The sequence below is a fragment of the Nicotiana sylvestris genome, chromosome 2, assembly GCF_000393655.2.
Source record: "Nicotiana sylvestris chromosome 2, ASM39365v2, whole genome shotgun sequence".
In the NCBI taxonomy this organism is placed as follows: domain Eukaryota; kingdom Viridiplantae; phylum Streptophyta; class Magnoliopsida; order Solanales; family Solanaceae; genus Nicotiana; species Nicotiana sylvestris.
Genome location: NC_091058.1, coordinates 75,498,245 through 75,522,074, shown reverse-complemented (window position 1 = coordinate 75,522,074; position 23,830 = coordinate 75,498,245). Strand labels below are relative to the sequence as shown.

The 23,830-nt window shown below is 38.5% G+C and overlaps 2 protein-coding genes and 1 long non-coding RNA gene across 3 annotated transcripts; 1 reads left to right on the top strand and 2 right to left on the bottom strand.

Moving 5' to 3' along the window:
• The first annotated feature begins 17,396 nt into the window (after positions 1-17,396).
• Positions 17,397-19,724, top strand: LOC104243323 (protein POLLENLESS 3-LIKE 2-like). Its single transcript, XM_009798503.2, has 4 exons — positions 17,397-17,732; positions 18,027-18,239; positions 18,332-18,487; positions 18,584-19,724. The coding sequence occupies exons 1-4, from the start codon at positions 17,565-17,567 to the stop codon at positions 19,454-19,456; spliced, it is 1,410 nt and encodes a 469-aa protein (XP_009796805.1). The 5' UTR covers positions 17,397-17,564; the 3' UTR covers positions 19,457-19,724.
• Positions 19,725-19,845: 121 nt separating this feature from the next.
• On the bottom strand, positions 19,846-23,760 carry LOC104243324 (L-ascorbate peroxidase 3-like). The gene is made up of 8 exons (XM_009798504.2): positions 23,413-23,760; positions 22,366-22,415; positions 22,080-22,145; positions 21,916-21,964; positions 21,354-21,439; positions 21,187-21,251; positions 20,987-21,086; positions 19,846-20,302 (listed from the first exon to the last, which is right to left on the bottom strand). The coding sequence occupies exons 1-8, from the start codon at positions 23,654-23,656 to the stop codon at positions 20,042-20,044; spliced, it is 921 nt and encodes a 306-aa protein (XP_009796806.1). The 5' UTR covers positions 23,657-23,760; the 3' UTR covers positions 19,846-20,041.
• LOC138886512 (uncharacterized) lies at positions 22,483-22,899 on the bottom strand. The gene is made up of 2 exons (XR_011405356.1): positions 22,782-22,899; positions 22,483-22,608 (listed from the first exon to the last, which is right to left on the bottom strand). It is a non-coding gene; the product is annotated as an uncharacterized lncRNA (long non-coding RNA).
• Positions 23,761-23,830: the final 70 nt, after the last annotated feature.

The following is a 23,830-nucleotide window of genomic DNA, read 5'->3' as shown; positions in this document are numbered from 1 at the left end:
TTACTGGAGATGCCCTATCCTGATACATAAGCCAGAATCCTAAGAAGTGGGCTAATTGGGTAAGCATGGCATTATAATTTATGGATCGGTTCAGGTTTAATACAGAAACCGCACTGGATGTCTTCTATATCCATAACTTAAAGAAAAATCTAACTGACACTTTCCGCGAGTAGGCTACTCGGTGGAGGTCGGAAGCAGCCAAGGTCAGACCAACACTAGAAAAGGAACAGATGAACAAGTTCTTTGCCAGGGAACTGGACCCCACAATATTATAAAAGGCTAATGGTTATTGAGAATGACAAGTTCTCTAACATCATCAAACTTGGAGAAAGGATTGGAGAGGGTATCAAAAGCAGGATGGTGAAATATTTCGAGGCACTGCAGACCAGGAACATAGCATTACAATTAGGGGGCATATTAAAGAAGAAAGAAGCAGGGGCGGTAATGGTGGCCCAAGGTCCAAAATCCCAACTCACATACCAAATACCTCCACCTACATACCAACCCTCACCTCCCAGATATTACCAAGTCGCCACCACCTATCACTTTATAACACCCAGCCCGCCTACTATCTTTTACCTCCAACTCGCCCAAATTACCAGAAACCCCAACCTAACTTTGATCACAAACCACCCAAACAATACACCGCCATTGCTGAACCTATCGACCAGCTGTACGAAAGATTGAAGGCTGCTGGTTATGTCACCCCTATTCCTGCTGTGGCAATGGAGAATTCATCTCAATGGGTCAACCCAAATAAAACATGTGCATATCATTTCGGTATGAAGGGGAACACCATTGACGAGTGCCGGACATTGAAAGATAAGATCCAGACATTGATTGATAACAAGGTCATACAAGCGAAGGAAGTTACACCCAACTACCGCAACAATCCTCTCCCACATCATAGGGACGATGGGGTACATGTGATAGAGACAGATGAAGAATGGGATCATAAGGGGTCAATCAGGCTTATTCGGGAAGGCAATGACTTTAAACCTACAGTCACACTCACTCCTATTGTGGTACCGATACAACCGTCAGTCGAAGTTGAGGTAACCGCATCGGTTCCATTTGAGGTAGAGATAGCTCCACCTGCAGCCACACCTGTTCCATTTGAGGTAGAAGTGGTCACACCTTTCACAGTGACAGTAGAAACTACACCTTCTTTTCAAGTCCAACGCCATACCTTAGGATTACGTTGCTAAAGCCAGGCGAAAGGGAAAAACAAAGATGGAAGAATCTGATGTCGCACAAGGAATGATCAGAACTGGGAGGATCTATACACCCGAACATTTGGGAGGATCAAGCAAGGAGGCTGTTACTAAATAATCTGTCATTGAAATTGAACTAGATGATCTTTGGAGGAAAGTATAGGCGAGGGAATACTCCATCGTCGATCATTTAAACAAGACCACCGCCCAGATATCCATCCTGTCACTATTGCGAAATACAGAGGTGCATAAGAATGCTCTGATGAAGGTGTTAAACGAAGATTATGTGCCCAACAATATCACCTGCGGAGAAATGGCCAACATGGTAGGGCAAGTTCTGGAGAGTCACAAAATCACTTTCCATGAGGATGAACTACCACTTGAAGGGTTAAGTCATAACAGGGAACTGCATATCACGGTACAGTTTGAAGACAAATTCACTGTTAGGGTCCTAATAAACAGGGGTTCAAGCCTCAACATTTGTCCATTAACTACTTTGAAAAGATTAGGCAAAGATTTCCGCGAGATACGGGTAGGAAGTATGAACGTGAAAGCCTTTGATGGCTCTTAAAGGGCCACGAATGGGGAGGTTAACCTTTGCCTTCAAATGGAGCCAACTTGGTTCGATGTTAAATTCCAAGTGCTTGACATATAAGCTACATACAATCTTCTATTGGGTCGACCTTGGATACATGCCTCTAGGGCTGTGGCTTCCACACTACACCAGGCCATGAAGTTCGAATGTAATCATCAGGAGGTGATCATTCACGGAGATGGAAGTAACCCCATTTACACCAGTCAAACTATCCCGATTATCGAGAATAGAAGATGGCTAGGAGGGGAAATTTATCACCGCATTGACAAAGACAAATGGTGGAGTAATAAAATAGAAAGCATACTAGCATGGTCTGGGTACGAACTAGGCAAAAGACTTGGGAGGGAACTCTAGGGCATTACTAAGCTGGTACAATTGAAACATCACGGCACAACTTTCGGGCTGGAGTACTCATACACCTGGCAGGAGTATAATGACTAGTCGCCTCCATGGAGTGGTCCTTATTGCCCTCTCGAGCAACCAGTGCCACATCTGGATCAGACTTTTCACCAGGCTGATACAATATGGGGATCTACAGAGGAAGAAGCTTTGGATGGACTAAGAAACCTGTTCCTAGAAGACGAGGTTATGGATTGCAGTGCAAAAATTGAGGAGGATGAGGAATAAGGCCTCACCATTCAGACTGTGGAGAAGGGAGCTATTCTCAGGAATTGGACCGCCACACTATCCTGGACCCACCGAGTCCTTGTGTAGCTTGGCATTTAGCCTGATTTATTTTTCTTATAGTCACCATGCTAGGCATTTCAGATGTTTTCAGCAATTTGTTTTTTTGAAGATGCCTTTCATTTCAAAATAATTGCTCGATTCATTGAGCCGTACTTGTTCTGGATATTTTCAAATTTAATCGATGTATTGCTATTTATTATTCATTATTATCTTTTACATTTTCTTTCTACACCGTTATTATTACTTTTTTTGATGAACCAATAACTGTGACATGTAATGAGACAACGCAACATAAGGATAGTGACTCAGAAGAAGAGGATCAAATACCTAAGGAAATTATCAAAAAATTTGAGAACTTTGAAAACAAACCTAAGTCCAACCTGGACGAAACCGAAGCAATCAATTTGGGAGATTCCGAAACCGTCAAGGAGACTCGCATAAGCATTCACTTATCACCGCCAGAGAAGGAAGAGTACATTTGTTTCCTGAAGGAATATGAGGATATCTTTGCATGGTAATATGATGACATGACCGGTCTGAGCACGTCCATAGTGGCTCATAAGTTGCCTACCAATCCAATGTGTTCGCCAATGAAGTGGAAACTCAGAAAATTCAAATCACACACCAGCCTGAAAATCAAGGTGGAAGTCACTAAGCAAATCAAAACCAAAGTCCACAGGGTAGTTGAGTGGAAAACCTTGGTTCTACGACATCAAACAATATTTAGCAAAGGGAGAATATCCGAAACAGGCAAACCATACTCAGAAATGCACTCTGTGAAGGCTGTCTAATCATTTCTTCCAAAGCGAAGGGTTCGTGTATAGAAAAACTCCTTATCTAGGATTGTTAAGGTGTGTTGACGCAAATAAGGCTTCCAAATTGCTTGAAGAGATATATGCCAGAACTACGGACCACATATGAATGGTTCTGTTCTAGCCAAGAAAATACTCAGAGCTAGATATTTTTGGATGACCATGGAAACGGATTGTATCTGGTACGTACAGAAATGCCACCAATGCTAGATACATGCAGACATGATAAGGGTACCACCTAATGAGCTCAATGCAACAAGTGCACCTTGGCCTTTTGCTGCTTGGGGAATGGATGTCATCGATCCAATCGAGCCCACCGCCTCAAACGGTCACCGTTCATTCTAGTGGTCATCGACTACTTCACAAAATGGGTAAAGGCTGCATCTTACAAAGCCGTAACCAAGAAAGTCGTCACAGACTTTGTCAAGGATCGTATTGTTTGCCAATTCGGGGTTCCCGAGTCCATTATCACTGATAATGCCGCCAACCTTAATAGTGATCTGATTAAAGCCATGTGTGAAACTTTCAAAATCAAGCACAAAAACTCTACAGCATACAGGCCTCAAATGAATGGATCTGTGGAAGCTGCCAACAAAACATCAAGAAGATACTAAGGAAGATGGTAGAAAACCACAAACAATGGCACAATAAGTTACCCTTTGCCCTAATGGGGTACCGCACTATGGTCCACACATCAACTGGGGCAACTCCCTATTTATTGGTTTATGGTACCGAAGTTGTCATTCCAGCCGAGGTAGAAATCCCTTCTTTAAGGATCATACAGGAAGCCGAACTCGGTGATGCAGAATGGATAAGGAGCAACTATGAGCAATTGGTCCTTATAGACAGAAAAAAGATGAACGCGGTATGTCACGGTCAGCTTTATCAGAATAGAATGTCCAGAGCTTTCAACAAAAGGGTCAAGCCAAGACAATTCGCACCGGGATAGTTGGTGCTGAAGAAGATCTTCCCGCATCAAGATGAAGCCAAAGGGATTCTCTCCCAATTGGCAAGGTCCTTACATGGTCCACCAGTTGCTAATTAGAGGAGCACTCGTACTTGAAAAAATGGACGGAGAAGTTTGGCCGAAACCAATCAATTCAGAACAGTCAAGAGATACTATGTTTAGATTGTTTACATTCCTTCATATGATGTAACTGAACTATGCTTGACCTGATTCCCGTTTAAGAGGGGATACATATGAAGCCCTATAGGTTCAGTCATATCTTAATAAAATCTTCATTTTCCCTCAGAACCAGAATTAGGGCAGAAATTCTGGAGCAAGTCCAGCCAACACCATCATACGCCAGAAAGTCAGAAATCAGTTAAGAAACTAGGGCAGAATTTTGAGAAGGATTCTCAAAATTCCGGAGAAGGTTCAGGAAATTTTGTCGCACTCAAAATGGTAAAGGATCATTTACCAAACTGGGGTAGAATTTCGAGGAGGACCCTCAAAATTCTAATGCAAGAAGGCTGCAATGTCTCTAAAATGTGTTAAAGTAATTAGGTCATCTAAATTACTTGATATTTCACTATGTTTTCTAAAATAACTCTATTTCATTAATAAGTGCATACTTTTGAAAACTTTATTTTCGTGGAAGCCAGGTGTTACCCAGGGCAACTCAAACAGGGCCTCTAGAATAGCGAGCAGACAAAGGCACAAACCAACCTTTCCCTCAAAACTCATGATTTTTCTATGGATGCAGGCACGGTGAACATAACGGGAGTATCCGCAAATATACATGTATCAAAATCACTATCGATCAGGCCACCAGACGCAAATATATTTCCAACTAAGAAATATTATACTCCTATTTGCTACTTCTTCACTGCGTGAGGCTAATAATTGTCTTCTCTTTGCATGAGACTAAGCCTTGTCTCAAATCTTGCATGAGGCTAAGCCCTGCCTCCACATCTGCATAAGGCTAAGCATTGCCTTATCTTTGCATGAGACTAAGCTTTGTCTCAAATCTTGCATGAGGCTAGCCCTGCCTCCACATTTGTGTAAGGCTAAGCATTGCCTTCTCTTTGCTTGAGACTAAGCTCTGTCGCAAATCTTGCATGAGGCTAAGCCCTGCCTCCACATTTGCATAAGGCTAAGCATTGCCTTCTTTTTGAGAGACTAAGCTCTGTCTCAAATCTTGCATGAGGCTAAGCCCTGCCTCCACATTTGCATAAGGCTAAGCATTGCCTTCCCTTTGCATGAGACTAAGCCTTGTCTCAAAGCTTACATGAGGCTAAGCCCTGCCTCCGTATTTGCATAAGGCTAAGCACTGCCTTCTCGTGAGATTAAGCTTGGTAACCCTCCGCATAGTTGTTGCTCTATTCTAGATTTTACATTATCTTCTTTCCTCAGGGCTAAGCTCTGCCCCAAAACTCTGCACAAGACTAAGTTCTGTCTTGTCGTCACCTTTGGTGTCATGTCTCTACATTTCATGGGCTGATGTATAGCCAATTTGTCCAAAGGCATCATAGTCCAAAGGCATCATCCTCATAACTTGAAGACACCATGTCATGGCCTGAGGATCCCTCAACACTTCGCATCATTATTCAAAGGCATCATGGTTCAGAGGCACCATTCTAATGGCCCGAGAACACCCTTTCATGGCCTGTGAATCTCCTATCTCATAATTCATAGCCCCGGACATCATAGCCTGAGGACATCATCTTCACTGTCTAAAGACAATCTTTCATGATCCAAAGGGAAATTGCATCATGTTTAAATTCTCGCAATACTCTATATACTCGCATGCATTGTGTTTTAAGTTTTGCAGGTAATCTAGGAAGTAACCGTTCTTCAAACAGGAGCAACTTTCGCCCCGGTTTCCATTCATACCCTTCCGGTTACCAGTCGTGCCTTACCATTATTTCAAACGTGATCGACCGCCATCAATTACACACCTTTACTCTATGACTGTTCAAATATCTGTCCTATGATACATTCGTCATACTTCAGACTCATACTCATAACTCAGCATAGACCCATTTGATATTATCCTCCCCAAAGAAGGAGTCTTTCCGAAACTTGCCACCATTCCTATAATAACTCCATCGGCTTCATTCACTGCTGGGTCCAGAACTACACATGGCCTGATTCCTATAAATCCAGGGATATGTAGGTAGCTTAGAGACCTGGGTTCAGCCTCTATTTTTCAAAATATTCCATTTGGTCAAAATCGGTCATCATTTCTTTACCCGAAAACTCTTTCATCCTTCTCAGGTAAAAAGGAGCAGTTGTTGATACCCAATTTTTCCCTCATATATTTTTTAATATGCATACATACTTTTAAAATATTGTACATGCATTTACAAACATGCACAAGTATTTTTACATTTTTTCTATAATTTTTGAAGACCTTAAATAAATTTTATTTCTGCATTTTTAATTATATAAATATTCAATAATTATCCCTCATATTACTTTACGATGATTTAATCATCTAAATTCATCATTTAAGCTCATATAAGTATTCAAATATTTTAATTGTATTTTTACAATTACATTTGCATTTTTAAGACTATAATTACATATTTTACAACAACCGCAGGCACCGAATGAATGAAATGAGTGGAGATCCTCCTTCCTCCTTGCTAATTACCAAGAACTTCGTTGCTAAATAGCCCTTACATATGCATAACTACATTATCTATACAGAAAATAACTTTTTATATTTTTATGATGTTAATTAATTATTTTAAATCATCTTCAGGCATAAAAATCATTTTTATCATTTAATTAGCTATTTTTACAAATTATTTTATTAATAAATTAGGTATTTAACGAATAACGCCTTTTATTATGGTTAAATTTCGTACCCTCGAGCCCAATTCAAATTAAAAAATCTGCCCCAGCCCAATTCCCTGTCTAACCCGACCTAGAACCTCCTCTAATCGTGGTCGTTGATCTCTAAGATCAACGGTCCATGTTTCCCTTTTCCTTTTTAATCCAACGACCCCTCCCCTAACTCTAGTCATTTGTCTAAAACCCGTCTCCCTTGTTTCCCTCTTCTTCTCTGTTCTCTTTGAAACTATCCCTAACCCTAGCCGCTGTCACCCCAAAATTTCCCCAAACCTCTTCGATTCTTATCCGTTTCATGGGGTTCCTCTATGATTTCAAGCCCCTGTCGGCCTCTTACCTCTTATGGTTGTTTGATTTTGTAGTTTTATGAAAGAATCTCGAAGAGATCCAACTCAGATTTATTTGAAACCGTTTATGAGTCTACCTATGGTCATCTCCGTTTGTAAGTACTATTATCTTGTGTTTATGGCTCGAATCTCTGGTTCCAAAGCAGATTTTCTTTTATCTCTATCATTCTCTTAAAACCCTAGTCTCTTACTGCTCGAATCCGTTTAGATCCTTGTAGATATGAGATAGTTTTAAGTTTATTTTGTTATTTATCTTAAAAAACTTCCTGGGTTTCTTATTATTAACCGATTTTTTTGTCTTCTCTAAAACTAGGGTTTCACCTCTTTAAGTTTCTAAAAAATACTAATTGTTTAAGTATTTAACCCTAATTTCTTTGTTTTTTATTCTCATGACTATATTCTTTACCCTAGGGTTTTCTGTGAAAATGCTTAGACATTGAAATGCTTTCAACTATGTTTTCTTCTTTACTATTTCGACTGATTCTTTTGAGTTTCATCTCTATACCTTTGACATATTCTAGAGTTCCGATTCTCTGACAATTTATCCTGTTGTCTTTTACCTGTTACCCTCTAACTCTGTCAATTAAGTTGTTAATTGATTTACTTACCTGAATTAGGGTTTGAATTTAGTACCCTTATTTCCTTATTTAGGTTTTACTTGTCCTTACCCTATTTATGTATCCGTATTATTGGCTATATTGTGTGTCCTGATTTCTAATTGATTCCGAAAATTATTTCTTACCTTATTAACCTTGCTCTTAATTACGGATTGATTCTGGATGAGATTTTTCCTTAAATTAAGTGGTACTTATTAGATTCTGTCCTCTTAATTGATCCTTGACTAATTGCTAATTGATTTTCATACCTTATGTATATGTGATTGATTCATTACCTTATGTGACTTACCCTATTGCATGCTATAAAAACCTTCTTGTTTTGATTTTCAACACACACTTACACGAACGCTCAGAAAGAAACACACACACACAAGCTCTTGGTCTCATTCAAACCTTTATGTTACTTGTGTTTGCTACATTGTCTAGCCGGGTGAAAGCCAAGGCTAGACTATTAGATCCTGCATACTTTCAACTTCCTGTTTGCTATTTCTTAACTGGTATGTCTCCACTTCTGCCATCATTCAATATGCTGCAATTAGACCTTTGTGCTTCATGCCTATTGATCTCAATCAGTATATCTACTTCTATGTAAATAGACCTATGTGCTTCATGTTTATTACCCTTAATCATCATGCCTACCTATGTTCTTCTTGTTTTCAGTATGTCTGTTAGACCTATGTCTATTTGTTTCTCAACTAGCATGATTTCTGTCCTGTTTTAAGTGTTCACCCCTAACAAACTCCTGAATAATTCATGATTTCTATACTCTCAACTTTTGCTACCTTTCTGTGTGATTGTCTGATCAGTAATTTGATCCCCAACATGTTATTCTCTAATTCATGTATGCCTATAGGTTCACCTAGTAATAGCTAATGGATTAAAGCCATGTGAAACATTGTTCAAACTAAATATTACTCTATCCTATCTATTGTGATTACTGGAGTTCATGGTTGAACTCTTTCTACTAAATGTGTGCTGCATGTGGTTCTTGTAATCTAGTAATCTACTTTTATGCACTTCTGAAATCCAAGCTATTTTCTAAAACAAAGATGTCTCCTATTTTCATATATTATTTTCAACTCCTACTCTTAGTTAACTAGGGTCTTGCCACCCCCAATGTGAGCACTGCTTAGGGTCCATGAGACTCCTCTAAACTCTAACACATTGGGGCTGGTTTCCAATCCTTTAAAAACTACTTTTAAACATTTGTTCTCTAGTGTGTGCACTACCCTGGGGTTCTCGAAACTCTTGGGAACTCTGACACACTAGAGATTTGGGTTGTTGGTGCTTTGCCAATGGTTACTGTGTATCTCTGAGCTTTGGAGCATATGGTTTGAAGGCCTGAGTTATCTGGATGTATTGGGCCTACTGTAGGCCTCCTATAGTTATACACTTTGTAATTTATTCATTTTCTTATGGTCTGTAATAATGATTTGTAATAACGATGGGGCAATAGTGAATTGGAGAAATTGGGCCTAGTTTAATGTCTACATGAGCACAGGGTAGAAATCCTACTTTAGGTGCTATTCTTTCAAATATTTTCACTATTACATGATAGATATCCTGCCTATAGAGTATTCACTTGTTCAATTATATTTTGTTATTGCATGCATTGAATAACATGCCTATACGATTTGATTTGTTCAACATGTTTTGGTCCACTTTTAGATGTCATGCTTATAGGACCAAAATAATTTTGAATATCCTTTCACGATTCACGTTACTGCATTTAGATACCATGCTTATATGACCAAAATAATTCTGAATATCCTTTCAAGATTCACGTTACTGCATTTAGATATCATGCCTATAAGGTTGTCAAATTAATTTTCTACATTTAAATACATGCATGCAAAGTTTTAAACTCAGTTCTGCATTTTCAAAACCATGCCTATAAAGTTTTTAAGTCACTTCTGCGTTTAGATATCTTGTTTATAGGAAATTTAAAAAAAAAATAGATACCATGTCTATAGGAAATTTCAGAATCATTTCTGCATTTAGATACCATGTCTATAGGAATTTTCAAAATCATTTATGTGTTTTAGATACCATGCCTATAAGGTCTTAAGATCAGTTCTTCTATACTTAGATATCATGTTCGTAGGGTCTAAAAGATAAAATCCTGCCTGCTTTAACCTCTGGGTCATAATCATGGTCCGATTAATATTTAGATGCCATAAGAGTCTGCCAAGCTATCACTTAGGCAAGCCTATAGGGTAATTAAAATCATGAAAACTGTTTGACTGCTTATAAACTGCCCAAGGTTCAGGAAGTAACAAAATCAGTAGGCAAATTGATTAGGTATTTATTGTTTCGCCTAATAACTACTATCTATTTTGTTCATGCTCATTTAGGTATCCTGCATATAGGACTCTTAACATTTTTAAAACTGTTTGTTTAAGGCGTGCAACTGTTTGTTTATTTGTGGAGGTAAATATGAGCCCTTAATTGCATCTTTATGTGATAGTCCTACTTGACTTTTTGTTTGTTGCTTAGTTTTCTCTTTTTGAAACGACATAGGTAAGTCTAGAACTTCATTAAATAGAGGTACTAAATACCTCCTGGGCCACAGGCAACGGACGGGTAATGCATGCATAAGGCACGCACTGGATACTATTAGAACGCTTAGGTAACAATAGTTAAGGGGAGGGTAATCGAGTAGTAAAAGATATGATGACATATGCGCTAACGCTATGTGTAGCACCCCAACTTGGGGACGATTACCAAGTATTGCACAGAAGTGATCCTATATGCTAATAAACCTAGGACCCCTTTTTATGCCCATTTAAATAATCCTTATTTATCTAAATTGCTTTGCTTACTTATATGACTATTTCACCTAATTCGAGTTTGGCCGAGACTCACCTTTGTGGACCTCGAGGGGTGCCTAACACCTTCTCCCCAAGGTTATTTTGAGCCCTTACCCAATCTCTGGTAATACAAACCAGTTTATGAGTTATTTGCTCTAGGTTCCCTAATGCACCTTAAATCTGTTAGGTGGCGACTCTTCAAATTCTATACCCAATTCCCAAAAGGAAATGAGTTATCCCAAAGAATGTCGAAACCTGGACTCCGCGAGGAAAAAATGGGGTGCAACAATGTGTACACTGACTGTGTGCCTCTTCTATGTGACAACACAAGTGCACTCAACATGGCAAAGAACTTGGTCCAACATAAAAGAACCAAGCACATTAATGTGATACATCATTTTCTCATAGACAATGTGGAGAAGGGGCTTATCTGCATGAAGTTCTATAGTACAGAAGACCAAATTGCATATATCTTCACCAAAGCACTAAGCAAAGAACATTTTGAGAGAAATAGGTTGGAACTCGGGCTAATAAAGCCTAATTGAGAACATGATTCCTACCATATGGCTATGAAAGTTACATTTAGGTAATATTAGCTAAAGTATTTTCCGGCCAAGTCTAACTCACTTCAATACCATTATAGATAGACACGCATGATGATTATAGAAGCTGCAAAAGCACTGCATCAGGGGTAAAAGAGGGAGGAGATTTTTTGAAAGAACGGTCAAGAACCTGGTTCTTATACCACAGGTTAATAGTCTTGTGTTTTTCTTATACATATCTCAAAAAGAAACAAAAAAATTAAATGCCATGTCATCAACCTTTTCATACCCTGTATGTCATGTCTTTTCGTTCAAATCCCTTCACTTCCCTTTGAAACGTTGCATCTTCCCAAAAATCTACCACCGTTTCAGAACCTGCTTCTCTTTCCCTCATAATTGCCTTCATCTTCCTTAAAATCCTCTCGTCTCCAAACCTTAAACGATCATCTCTCTCTTTCTCAACCTCTCCAGAGCTTTCAAAACTAGTAACGCCATGGCTAAAAATCAAACAACCCTTCCCACATCTCTTGAGAAAACCCTCGGCTCCTCCGCTCCTACTGAAACACCTCTCAACATTCCCCTTTCTACCACTATTTAAATTGAAGCACCTAAACCTGATTCTCTTTCACCCTCTGTCTCTCTCACCACTCCCTCAGACCCTTCTCTCCCTCTAACTGTTGAGAACTCAGAAACCCCCAAACTCGATAGTTTCTCATCTTTGTCGCCTGAGATTCTCACAGAACAAAGCAAAGATAGAGAATAGAGTGAGACTCTACAGGCAGAAAAGGTTTCTAAGGTTAGTGTTGATCAGTCTATAGGTACTCCCGTCTCGGAGTTTGTTGTACCCATGGAATCTCAAGAGAGAGAGGGCATAGAAAACATATTGGACATATCTGCTGAAGGAATAGTATATGGGTTCACCTCTACTATGCCTGAGTCTCAGGGGGAAGAGACTCAGTCATTGGTGGGAGAAGGAACTATGGTGCTCTTTGAAAATCCTACACCAGAAAAAACTACTGGGACCCCTCTTGAAGGACCTGACCCCTCTCCCGAGGAAACAGGTCAAAGATCTTCTTCCCAGATCAGTTTTGACCTTGCTCCTTCTCCTCACTTTGATGTTGATCCTTTAGAAGCAGTGGCTCCTGCTATGAGGTCCAATGATGAAGAAGATCAGGATAATGTTGCTCTAGATGTGTTCATTGATAGAAGGAAGCCAGTAGCCATTCCTGAGCCCTCTCCTAAGCGACCTACTACAAGGTTGCAGACAAAGGAGGCTCTTGGGTCTGCCCTACAGAAGAGTAAAAGGAGTAGCAAGAACAAGAAAAAGAGGCTAGTGAAGGATTGAGAGATTGTTTGTGACGAGAATATTCCTGTAGTGGAAGTAGATGAGGAAGCTAAAGAGGAACCAAGTTCCTTAGTCAAGAGATCTCAAAAAAAGAAACAATCTGCTAAAAGTGATTTAGAAGAAGCTGTTGAACGCCTAGTAAAAAGTCAGTGAAAAGTGGTGACAAGATGAAGCAAGTGGTGGCTGAAGAGTCAATGTCTAATAATGATATTCTAGTGAAATCGAGTGGAAAGCGTAAGTCTAGTGTGAAGTCTAGTAAAATAAAATTGGAGAACATGAAGGAACCAGTTCTGTGAAGAAAGTGAAACGTGAAAGTGTGTCTGGTAAAGAAAGTTTGAGGTACCAAAAGGTCCTATGGGGTTACACATTTAACCTAGAGATATCTGAGATGACTAGCATGAGACAAATCCTTGAAATAGTCGAATTTCAACAGTGGGGACATCTGTTCAAAGTGGATGTGCCCAAGGTTTATAAGGATGAGTTCCAAAGTTTTTATGCTAACCTCTTCACTGTTGAATCTGACCATATCTGTGCACTAGTCAATGGAGTTGACATTGTGATGGACTCTGCTCGGAGACATACTCAAGGTTCCTGCTGACGGTATGTCTTCTGTTAAGGATGTTTGTGGCTCAAACTTTAGGCATGTTATAGTAAAGGAGGGAGCTGTCCAGCGGGGGGAACGAGTACATAAGAAAGCTTTACTTCCTGTGTATCAGCTCCTATCTAAGTTGGTAAACAAGGTCCTGCTACCTCGTGCTAAAAGGAGGTCTATCACATCCAAGTCTGATCTATATCTAATGGAAGCACTGGATGGTTTTCGATTTGTTAATCTGCCAGCCATAATGATTAAGCACATATAAAAGGTGGCAGATTTCAAAGATGGGAATTATGGTCTTCCTTATGGATTTCTTCTCATGCATGTCTTCAAGTTCTTTGATGTGCCCTTGGGACTGCCCAAGATGGGGACCAAGAAGTAGACCTTCTCGCAAACGACTCTAGAGGAATGTGAATGTATTGAAAAAGGTGGAGGGGTAGGAAGTACTTCGACGATCTCACAGCTTATCAATGCCCAGAACAGTGCTACTGAGGAGATTAGGAAGTTGAAGGAAAGGAATGCCATTCTAGAGACTCAGCTAAGTCAAGTTCAAGAGGCATCAGGGTCCTCCAATTCTTCTAATGTAGAGGTTGCACGTTTGACCAAAGAAAATACTGATCTTAGACAACAGGTTATGAACCTGAAGGAGAAACTGCTCGTAGAGCAAATGCTAGGATTGATCTTGTTCTCAACACTCTTGTTGCTGCTTCCAAGCCCTTTACCTCTAGTGTCCCCTAGGCTAATCCTCCAGTGACAAGTGACCAGTTTCCAGTTTATCTCTTTTGTTGTGATGACTCTGTGGTAGTTGTTTTTTTTTTTTGTGGTATGGATGGAATTAACTTGTACTACTCTCGCTATTAACAGTCAAAATCTGCTTTTGCTTAATGGAAAAGGCTTATGTTTTTATAAAATTAATGAAGATTCTCTTCTTTTGCTGTAAATGTTTATGTTTCTCTGTTTCTCTTTTCTATCATGTTGTGTGCACATATGTGGCATGCGTTAGCTAAGCTAGACTTCTTTATGTTGATTGCTTGCTTGTATACTTTTAATGATGCCAAAAGGGGGAAAAAGAAAACATGGGGGATCTGATTAAGGGGGAAGCACAAAGTCAGGGGGAACTTGTGAATTTCCTGGTACTTTATCTATTTTTTGTTGGTCTAAACATGATTGTCAATTTCTAAGTTTGTCATCATCAAAAAGGGGAAAATTGATGGGTTTACAGTACCTTAACTTTATATTTTGATGATCTAACAAACTTACTATCAAAGAACCAGATAAGGGACCTGACATAATTGGTACACAGCTCAATCAATGGACTCAAGCTAATGTGAGTTGATATGGCTTCAGAAGATAAAGAATCAACATAGGGACCTGATCCCTTTGGGTTTTCCTTATAGCAGTACGAAGTCAACTGTCTACAGCTGGAAAGTGACTGCATGTTGCACTATTTGCACTGTACACGCAAACAGTGCAGCACAGTACAACAGTCACTCCCCATTGACCTACCAAGTGATTACATCATTCAAGTGATGTCATCCAAGTTGTACTAACAAAGAGCATTATAATAAAACATCACTTGAACATTAGAGAATTCAATTCAAGCACTCCAACTATTCATCTGTCAAGCATTCAATTCTCAAGTACATCAAGAACAAAGTACAACACTACTACGGACTAGTTCCTACAACAAGTCTCTTGTATGTCCTTAGTTGAGTTGTAACTTTATAATAGTTCTTCATTGTAATTCCTACTTTGCTTATCTAGAAGCTTTAAATAGGAACCTCTTCTAAACTATAAACCTTCAGTGTTTGTGTCGTGACTAGAGTTAGTCATGAGTTGAAGTCTTTGTAATAGGTGTATTGCAAAGTGGCTTGTAATAGGTGTATTATAAGTTAGTGAGGGATTAAGAATTTAATTCCTAGATTGCATAGGTTGTAATCTAAAGTGTGCTCATAGTGAAGTTGAAATCCTACCAGTGTAGGCCATAATTTTTTATCTCTTTGAGCAGGGATTTTTCCACGTAAAAGCTCCATGTTCCATTTACTTACTGTTGCATTAGCATTATCTGTGGAAACATATATAGCACCTGGTCTCTATATAGTTTGGTGGACTCATATATTCTATCAAATCCTTATGAACCAGAGGAAAGATGCCTTAGAGCTTATGTCAGAATGTGGCCTAGGGGGAGGTAAACCAAGCACTTCTTCTTTGGATCAGAACATGAAACTTACTAGTGTGGAATATGACAAGCTTTTTGCTATGCAAGAACATGATACAGATTTGAAGACAAAAGAGTGTATCAGAGACTTGTTGGGAGACTCTTGTATTTGGCAATAACAAGGCCGTATTTCATTTGCAGTCCACAGTCAATTTATGAATGCACCAAAATAGTCCCATTATAATGCAACATTGAGGTTTGAGAGATATATTAAGAATTGTTCAGAACAAGGTTTGTTAATGAGTAGCAGATTGAATAGGAAGGTAACTGCATTCTGTGAGGCAAACTAGCCATATTGTTCACTAACTAGGAAGTAGGTTACACATTTCTGCATAAAACTTGGAGACTCCATGATCTCTTAGAAATCAAAGAAACAGAGCACAATTTCAAGAAGCACAACAGAGGCTGAGTACATAAGCATGGTCACCACTATGGCTGAGTTAACTTGGATACATGAGCTGCCGGAGGAATTAGGAATGCAAGTTGATTTACCTATGGAGTTGTACTGTAACAACAAAGCAGTCATACATATTGCTTCAAATCCAATGTATCACGAGCGCACAAAGCACATAAAGATTATCTGCCACTTTATCCGTGAAAAGCTATAACAGGGTATGATTAAAACAACATATGTTCCAGTAAGGATCAAATTGCAGATATACTAACCATGGTACTTGGAAAACAGCTACATAGTGAGATGGTTTGCAAGTTGGGTTTGATTAACGTTTTTTCATCACCCAATTTGAGGGAAGAGTGTTGATTAACCCAAGCATAATGATCAATTAATCAAATCAAACATTATATAAGCTACTCCTTAAGAAAATTTCTAATTGCATGGGTACTTTCATGGATAATTTCTTTTTGTACCTTTATCTGGGTAATAGTAAATCAAGCGTAAAAAAGTTAAACTAAAATTGAATTTATTTGTATTTTTAAATAAAAGGCCTAACTGGATTAACCAAAAATTAATTAAATTATCTATTCTTCCTATTTGGTCTTTCTGGTTACTATATGTATAGTGGCACCCGCAACTTTCAAATTCTGAATCCGCCTCTGATTTACAGAGAAAAAAATGCTTCAATTACAGTGAATAATGTAACGAATTACGTCTTGGACTAAAGCTCTTTCAGATGGAAGCTCACTGTGTTTAAAATGAGCATTGACTTTAGACGGAAGCTCTTTTAATGGACTTTAGCTCTTTTAGATGGTGGGATACTGGGATTTATGTCGGCGCTCCCAGCGTTAAGCCAAGGAAATTTACATCTTCATGTCAAGTTTGATTTTTTTAGCAGGTAATATATTTTGTTTTTAAGATCATAAGTCCCACATTTTTAAAGTGGTTTACCTATAATTTTATTTCAATTTTACGTGTAAATATCCTTTGAGTGGCGTGTAAAAGTTATTTATACTGTCGATGCATATAACTTAAACTCTGGGTACATAACATATGGGATGTGCCTAATCTAATTTTAAAAAGGACATGTATTACTTACTCATTTATTACCAAGCACGGAAACTTTCCCAAACAGTGAAATCCCATTCATCTTAGGAAACAAAATTACCCTTCACCATCTTCACTAATTAAGTGTAGAATTAAAGCCAGGGGGCAAAACGAAACTGGGTATACTTGGAGGACGAATAAACATAAACGGAAAGTTAGGGGGGAACAAAGACGGGAATGGCGCATCGCGCATCTTCGTAAAAAAATAATGAGAAACACAACGGCTAGTAAGTAAAACGGTAACCTCCTCAACGGTCGAATAATTCGAAAATACTCTCCCTAAATTAGACCCAACTCGTAACTTTGTCAGTCCGTCTCTCTCCCCTCTTTTCTATTTTTATTCTATTCTTCTCTTTATACCTCTCAACTCGCCCTCCATTGGTGTTTCCACTCCACATATTCTTGCCAATTTTCTGTTCACATTTCACATATTCTTGGCAACATAGCAAGTGCGAATTCAAGATATAATCTAATAGTAGAAAATGTTGCAAGATATGTGGAATGCTCCCCCAGGTTTCAGACCCACGAAATCGGCTCCATCTTCTCCGGCTAAACCCCTTGGAGTCTCAAGAACTCGCTCTGAATCCTTTCACGTTGCCCACAAAGTCCCCATTGGAGACAGCCCTTACGTCCGAGCCAAAAATGTTCAAGTAAGCTTCTTTCTTGCGCTACCCCATATAATCTTTTTGAGTCTTAACCTATCAGAAAATTCTCGTTTGGATGTATACGGTAAGATATGGGTTCATCCGAACCTAATCACTTTGGCTCGTAACTTCACTAAGTACAAATTATTGAAGTGGAACCCATAAAGTTCAAATTGTGGATCTACCATTATTTAGATGCATCTTTCGTTACCTTTAAAAGGAAAAGTCTGTTCATTTTATAAGTTGTATTGTTCTGATTGGTTGGTTCTACTATGAATTGATGTGATGTTTTACTTTCAGTTGGTAGAAAAGGATCCAGAAAGGGCAATTCCATTGTTTTGGGCAGCTATAAATGCAGGAGATAGAGTGGATAGTGCTCTCAAAGATATGGCAATTGTAATGAAGCAACAAAATCGGGCTGAAGAAGCCGTTGAAGCTATTAAATCTTTGAGAAGTAGGTGTTCAGATCAAGCACAAGAAGCTCTTGACAACATTCTGTTGGACCTATACAAGGTCTGCTTTCATTTTCAATGTGCAAAAAGCTTTCATTTTTTCTTCTGAATTCTGCCTATCGATAACAATCTGTAAAACTGTGATACCTTCAGAGATGTGGGAGATTGGATGACCAAATAAAGCTGTTGAGGCACAAGTTGTTTTTGATACAACAAGGTTTGGCCTTTAATGGAAAGCGAACCAAGACAGCGAGATCCCAGGGGAAGAAGTTTCAGGTTTCTGTGGAGCAAGAAGCAACTAGATTACTGGTAAATAACACAATTCTGAGACATTTTAAATTCCTAGTCTTTTGGTCTTACACAATAGTATAAGATAAAAATCAATTCTTTTTATATATCTTCCAGGGGAATTTAGGGTGGGCGCTGATGCAGCAAAATAACTACATTGAAGCAGAAGATGCTTATAGGAGAGCACTAGTAATTGCACCAGACAATAACAAGATGTGCAATTTGGGCATTTGTTTGATGAAACAAGGGAGAGTTGGCGAAGCGAAAGAGACACTTCGGAGAGTTAAACCAGCAGTGGTAGATGGCCCTAGAGGTGTAGATTCCCATCTCAAGGCCTACGAAAGAGCACAACAAATGCTCCGTGATCTCGAGTCTGAAATGATGAATAAAGGTGGTGATAGAATTGAACAAAGCAAGCTATTTGATGCATTCTTGGGCTCTTCTGCTATCTGGCAGCCTCAGCCTTGCAAGGAACATAATAGCAGCACTTTGAGTAGTAATGCCAAGTCAATCCAACCTCAAGATGAATTTGCTAATGAGAACATCAATTCTACTAACATCATTACAAACCAGATAGTTCCTTCACTGCAAAAGAGCATGTTGAAACCATATATGAACCTCAATATCGACGCTCCACCATTTTATTCATCCAAGATTATGAAAGAGCCGGCGAGTACCCTGTTTCCAGAAGGTCTTAAAAGAACAAGATCTGGAAATGCAGCTAACTTTATGAGAAAAGAGTCTCAGGGAACATTCAGAGAACCAGAGAATAAGATGAGAAAGCAGTCAATTTCACCAGAGAAAACAGAGGATAGATGGGCAGGATTGCTGCCTGATAGCAAGGATTTTGAAGAGGCTATAATTGCTGCTGCTCTGGGCTCAAGTGAAGAAACATTCAAGCCTAAAGATAGTGGAATCCCTCCAAGGAAAGTTGACAAAAGATTGAGGGTTTTTCAAGACATTACCTTGTCTATGAGTCCACGAGCCTGACTAACATTATTGATTTTTAACTATGATTAGTAATCTAATTGCATTTTTAAATTAAGTAAGATCATTGATTTTTAACAATCATTGGAGATAAACTTGTTCTCCTTTACTCATACTTCCTCAAGGAGGTCGTCTGCAGTATGTTGGTAACACCCTAATGTCTTTAGGCAGGGTATAATTATTGTTATTTGGTGCCTTTGGAATTCAGACATCTTTTATTTTTGCCTATATGGCAACTAATCTTCAATAAAAAGTTATTTCTTCTTTCTCATGTAATTGGCTTAGTTTCTGTTCTCTTTTCTGACCAGGTTTGTCACTCTCCAAGTGGTATGCAAAATGTCATGCAATCTATGAACAATTCTTGCTCAATCAGGAATAATTGAACAACGGAATTCTGAATACCAACGACACATTTTTATATTAACATGTTTGAGTAGATTACACACTCAAGTTATTGATGAAACAAGGAGATTATACACCAAGATTTATTATTTAATGAATAACGAAACATGGAGCTATTCAGTTTCCAGTCTCTTGTGATCAGTTTTGGTTTCCAATTTATTACTTCTATTGAGTTCACCACCAATGTTACTGGAACTGCTGTGACGAATGCTTACTAGCTCTCCTCCTGTGGATTAGATAGAAGAAACTGAATATTACAACAGCGGCTGCAACAGCAACTCCAACAGCCCTTTGTGCCACCGGGGTGTTCTTCACTGCTAACGTTCCTTTTTCCAATGCGGATCTGCCTTTTTCCAATGTAGATCTGAAAAATGATGAATGTGGTAATCCAAGCTCAGAGAGCTTCTTGTGTGACTCTTCGTAGTCCCTGAAGAAAGCCTTTTGGTCCTGTCACATAATTAAGTTTAAAGTAACAGAACAAGTATCAATTATTACAGAAAAAGTTTTGAGTGAGACTGTTTAGCTAGAGAAAAGTTAACAATTATGCAGCTCTTTTGGCCACAGTAGATGTGCATACTGTTTTTTTATAGGTTGTAGATGTTCATACTGTTAAATTAGAAGAAAGCTCTAAAACAGCATTGTTGCTTTATCGTGATACAAGCAATTCCATTCATTTGCTCACTGTCACTCATGATCTGAGAGCCTGGATCGGTCATACCATAGGTTCAGTGCCAGGAATCTCACAGTAAAACACCTCCCTAAGTTACAACATATTCCAGTGGCATTCCCATCATGTGGGGTTTTATGCTTATCAAACCACCAAAAGGACATAATGGTCCGCAATATTTCATAACAATCAATGTTGAGACGTGCTGGACTTATCATCCATGTGAGTTATAGCAGCTCTGATACGAGACCAAAAGTTGCAGGGTGGTAGATGTCGCATGTAAGAGAAGCAAAGACATGATCACAAACATGAAAAGATAAAATCTCCAGTTACTTAGCTGGTCTTGCTGGTTTTATAGTGTTACTTTCCTTCTTAAATGACGCAAGTTGTATGATGACAGTTTCTGATGTGTTGCAATAATTGAACTATGACAATCCACATGGTATGAGCTATATTAACAATACCTTTTCATAAAGTAGCACATAGCTGTGGAATTTTGGATCCTCAAGTAGAGCTTTATCAGAGGGAAGTTGCAAGAGACCTGAATCTTGCTTGAGGAGCTTCCTGAGAGATCATAGTACCATTTGGGCAAGTAAAAATGAGAATTTTTCTTTTTAATCAATGGCAAAATATAAAGGAAGTCAGAATGTATAGTAAATCATACACAAAGTATGAGTTATCAAATTTAGGGCCCTCAACTCCAGAGCTCTTTGAATCAGCCCTTGCAGCCTGCAGCAACACACAAAAAAATTAAAGGAAAATTAAGACAAACTGCATTTATGTGTGAGAAATATCAATATCTTGATGCAGATCCATATTATATACTAATACCAGTTTGAGGCCTGCAGATAATGCCACTATATCCTTGTCTTCAGAAAGTCCGATGCTGTGAAAGATGTCCCTTAATTCTTTTGGACCTAAAAAAGCGTCCAAAAGAGGAACACAGTAAGCGATATAAGACGTGCGGAGAAATACAACACTGAGCCCTAGAGCACTCAGAAATTTATATCAAATATTATAATTTCTCCAGGGTTGCTGATAACAGTTTTAACTATATTCACAATATTAGCAATCCAATCCAGTTCACGGTCACTGTTTATTATATTCAAGAGCTTCACCAGTTGGAATATGCTTTTGTTTTTTCAAAAGTTCTCCTAAGAAATAAATGGAGTTGCAAGTAGAACACACTTAGAAGACTACGCAATTAGTGCAAATCACAAAGAAAGTAAGAAACTGTCATCTCCAAGATTATCAACATGTAACCGTATAGATGTAGAACGAAGCTAAGAGAAATAAATGGAATGATAAAGCTTCATTTATGCACTGAATCAAATCTTTATTAGTTTAAGTAAAATGAATGATCAGCAAAGTCAACACTTTTCAGCTGAACAACCTTGTTTGCCATCAGGAAGGCACCCTTCATTTGGTGAAATTGATGAATCCTAGTATAAATTAAAGGTGGAAGTTAGTACTGAATATAAGTAAGTTCATTTACATGGGTTTAAACTTTATAATAAATAAAAGAAGTAATTAATTTTTTATCCTTCCTTTGCATACCTTTCTACCAGGGATGAATTCGATTATTGGACCACCAAGTGCTTTAACAGCAACAACCCCAGCAAGCTGCACTCCCAAATAAAAAAGGTATTCCACTAATTATCACACAAAATTAAGCAGCCCCTTCTCTGAAATGTTGGCAGCCTACCCTGATGCAAGCATCAAGCTGATCATACGGCTAGAATCTGTGACTTATAAATCACACTGAGACAACTTGATTGTTGCTCTAAGGCTCCCTTCCTTCTCCAAAATGGACTATAAATTATCAACATAACAAGTATCTCACCTGATAGAGGTCAGGATAAGTTATTGTGGGGTGATTGACCTTGATATTTTCTGCACTCCAGATAAAATATATATAAGGCATTAATTAATTATAAGTTAGTATTAGCAAAAGAACCACCTGGTTTATCTTTGGACAAACAACAACCCAGTAAAATCCCACTAGTAGGGACTGGGGAGGGTAGCATGTACGCACACCTTACCCCTACCCTAAAGAGCAGAGAGGTTGTTTCCGAAAGGCCCTCGGCTCAAGAAAAGAAAAAGACAAAAGGAGACAATATTAGTATCACTACAGAAATTATATGAAGAATAGGAACAACATGAAATCCAGAAGAAAGATGGAAAGCATAGCTAGTAAATATGTCCGGTACTGAAAAGCGAAATAGCAAATAAAATAATAATAAATAAATAAAAACCTACCAGACTAGTCTCGCAAAAATACAAAGGCAAGACTCAACTACCTCCTGACCTATAACCTCAATACTCGACCTCCACATCTTCCTATCAAGTGTCATGTCCTCGGAAATCTGAAGCCTCGCCATATCCTGCCTGATCACCTCTCTCAAATACTTCTTAGGTCGCTCTCTACCTCTTCTCATGCCCTCCACGGATAAACTTTTGTTTTTCAAAAAAAAAAAAAAAAAAAAAAAAAACTTGCTAATCCCAAGGGGATTTTCGAATAGAATCGAATGATCAACTTTTCATCTTCAAATGAAAACTCCGTAAAGGTAAGCATAACGAAACATAAACTAATAGCTGCAAGGATCCACGAGCAGGCAAAAGTGTTCATATACGACATAATTAAATATAAAAAAATGTTTTCTCTCTAGCAAGATTTTAGATGAGATGGTTACGTACTTCCCCGTGACATTATAGCACACAAAGGTCCTCTCTAACAAAAAAAGTGTGATCTCTAACAGCTTAAACTTTTAAATGAAATGGTTACACACTTCAAACTGAAATCAATTAAGCAACAACCATTGCACTAAAAATTGATTTTATCAACGAGAATACTATAAATTTGGCATTAAAGGCTAAAAATGAAGCTCACCAATTGCTGTTCTGAGATCATTATTGGCAGCTTGAGTCTTTATTTTAGCATCAGTACTAGATGTACTACTTCCTGCATCATCAATATGAGAATTGGCGGCAGAAGAAATAGAGAATTGGCAAGCGTACGCTAAACGAAGCAGATCACGAGCACTGTACTTTTTGCTGACTATAAGATTTTGAAGCTCAATTCGTGCTTTCTCTATCTCGTTCCTATACTCCGCATCTACTACTGGTACTGCCATTGATTTATATATAATACTCAGTACTGAAACTTTATATTTGTATATGCCAATAGAGGTCGATCGTCACCAGCTTTTCTTCTAACTTTGATGAATGAATAATTTAGTGTTACGAAAGGAGGATTATATATAGAGCAAAAGGGAGGGGAATTCTATAAGCGTGAAGCAAAGAAGCAA

Excerpts from the sequence above, each read along its gene's own strand:
- LOC104243324 (XM_009798504.2), bottom strand. The coding sequence starts at position 23,656 with ATGGCAGTACCAGTAGTAGATGCGGAGTATAGGAACGAGATAGAGAAA. Across the intron at positions 22,146-22,365 it reads CTTATCCTGACCTCTATCAG|CTTGCTGGGGTTGTTGCTGT; the intron begins GTGAGATACTTG and ends TTGGGAGTGCAG. Across the intron at positions 21,440-21,915 it reads CCTTCCTGATGGCAAACAAG|GTCCAAAAGAATTAAGGGAC; the intron begins GTTGTTCAGCTG and ends ACGCTTTTTTAG.
- LOC104243323 (XM_009798503.2), top strand. The coding sequence starts at position 17,565 with ATGTTGCAAGATATGTGGAATGCTCCCCCAGGTTTCAGACCCACGAAA. Across the intron at positions 18,240-18,331 it reads TTCTGTTGGACCTATACAAG|AGATGTGGGAGATTGGATGA; the intron begins GTCTGCTTTCAT and ends TGATACCTTCAG. Across the intron at positions 18,488-18,583 it reads AAGAAGCAACTAGATTACTG|GGGAATTTAGGGTGGGCGCT; the intron begins GTAAATAACACA and ends TATATCTTCCAG.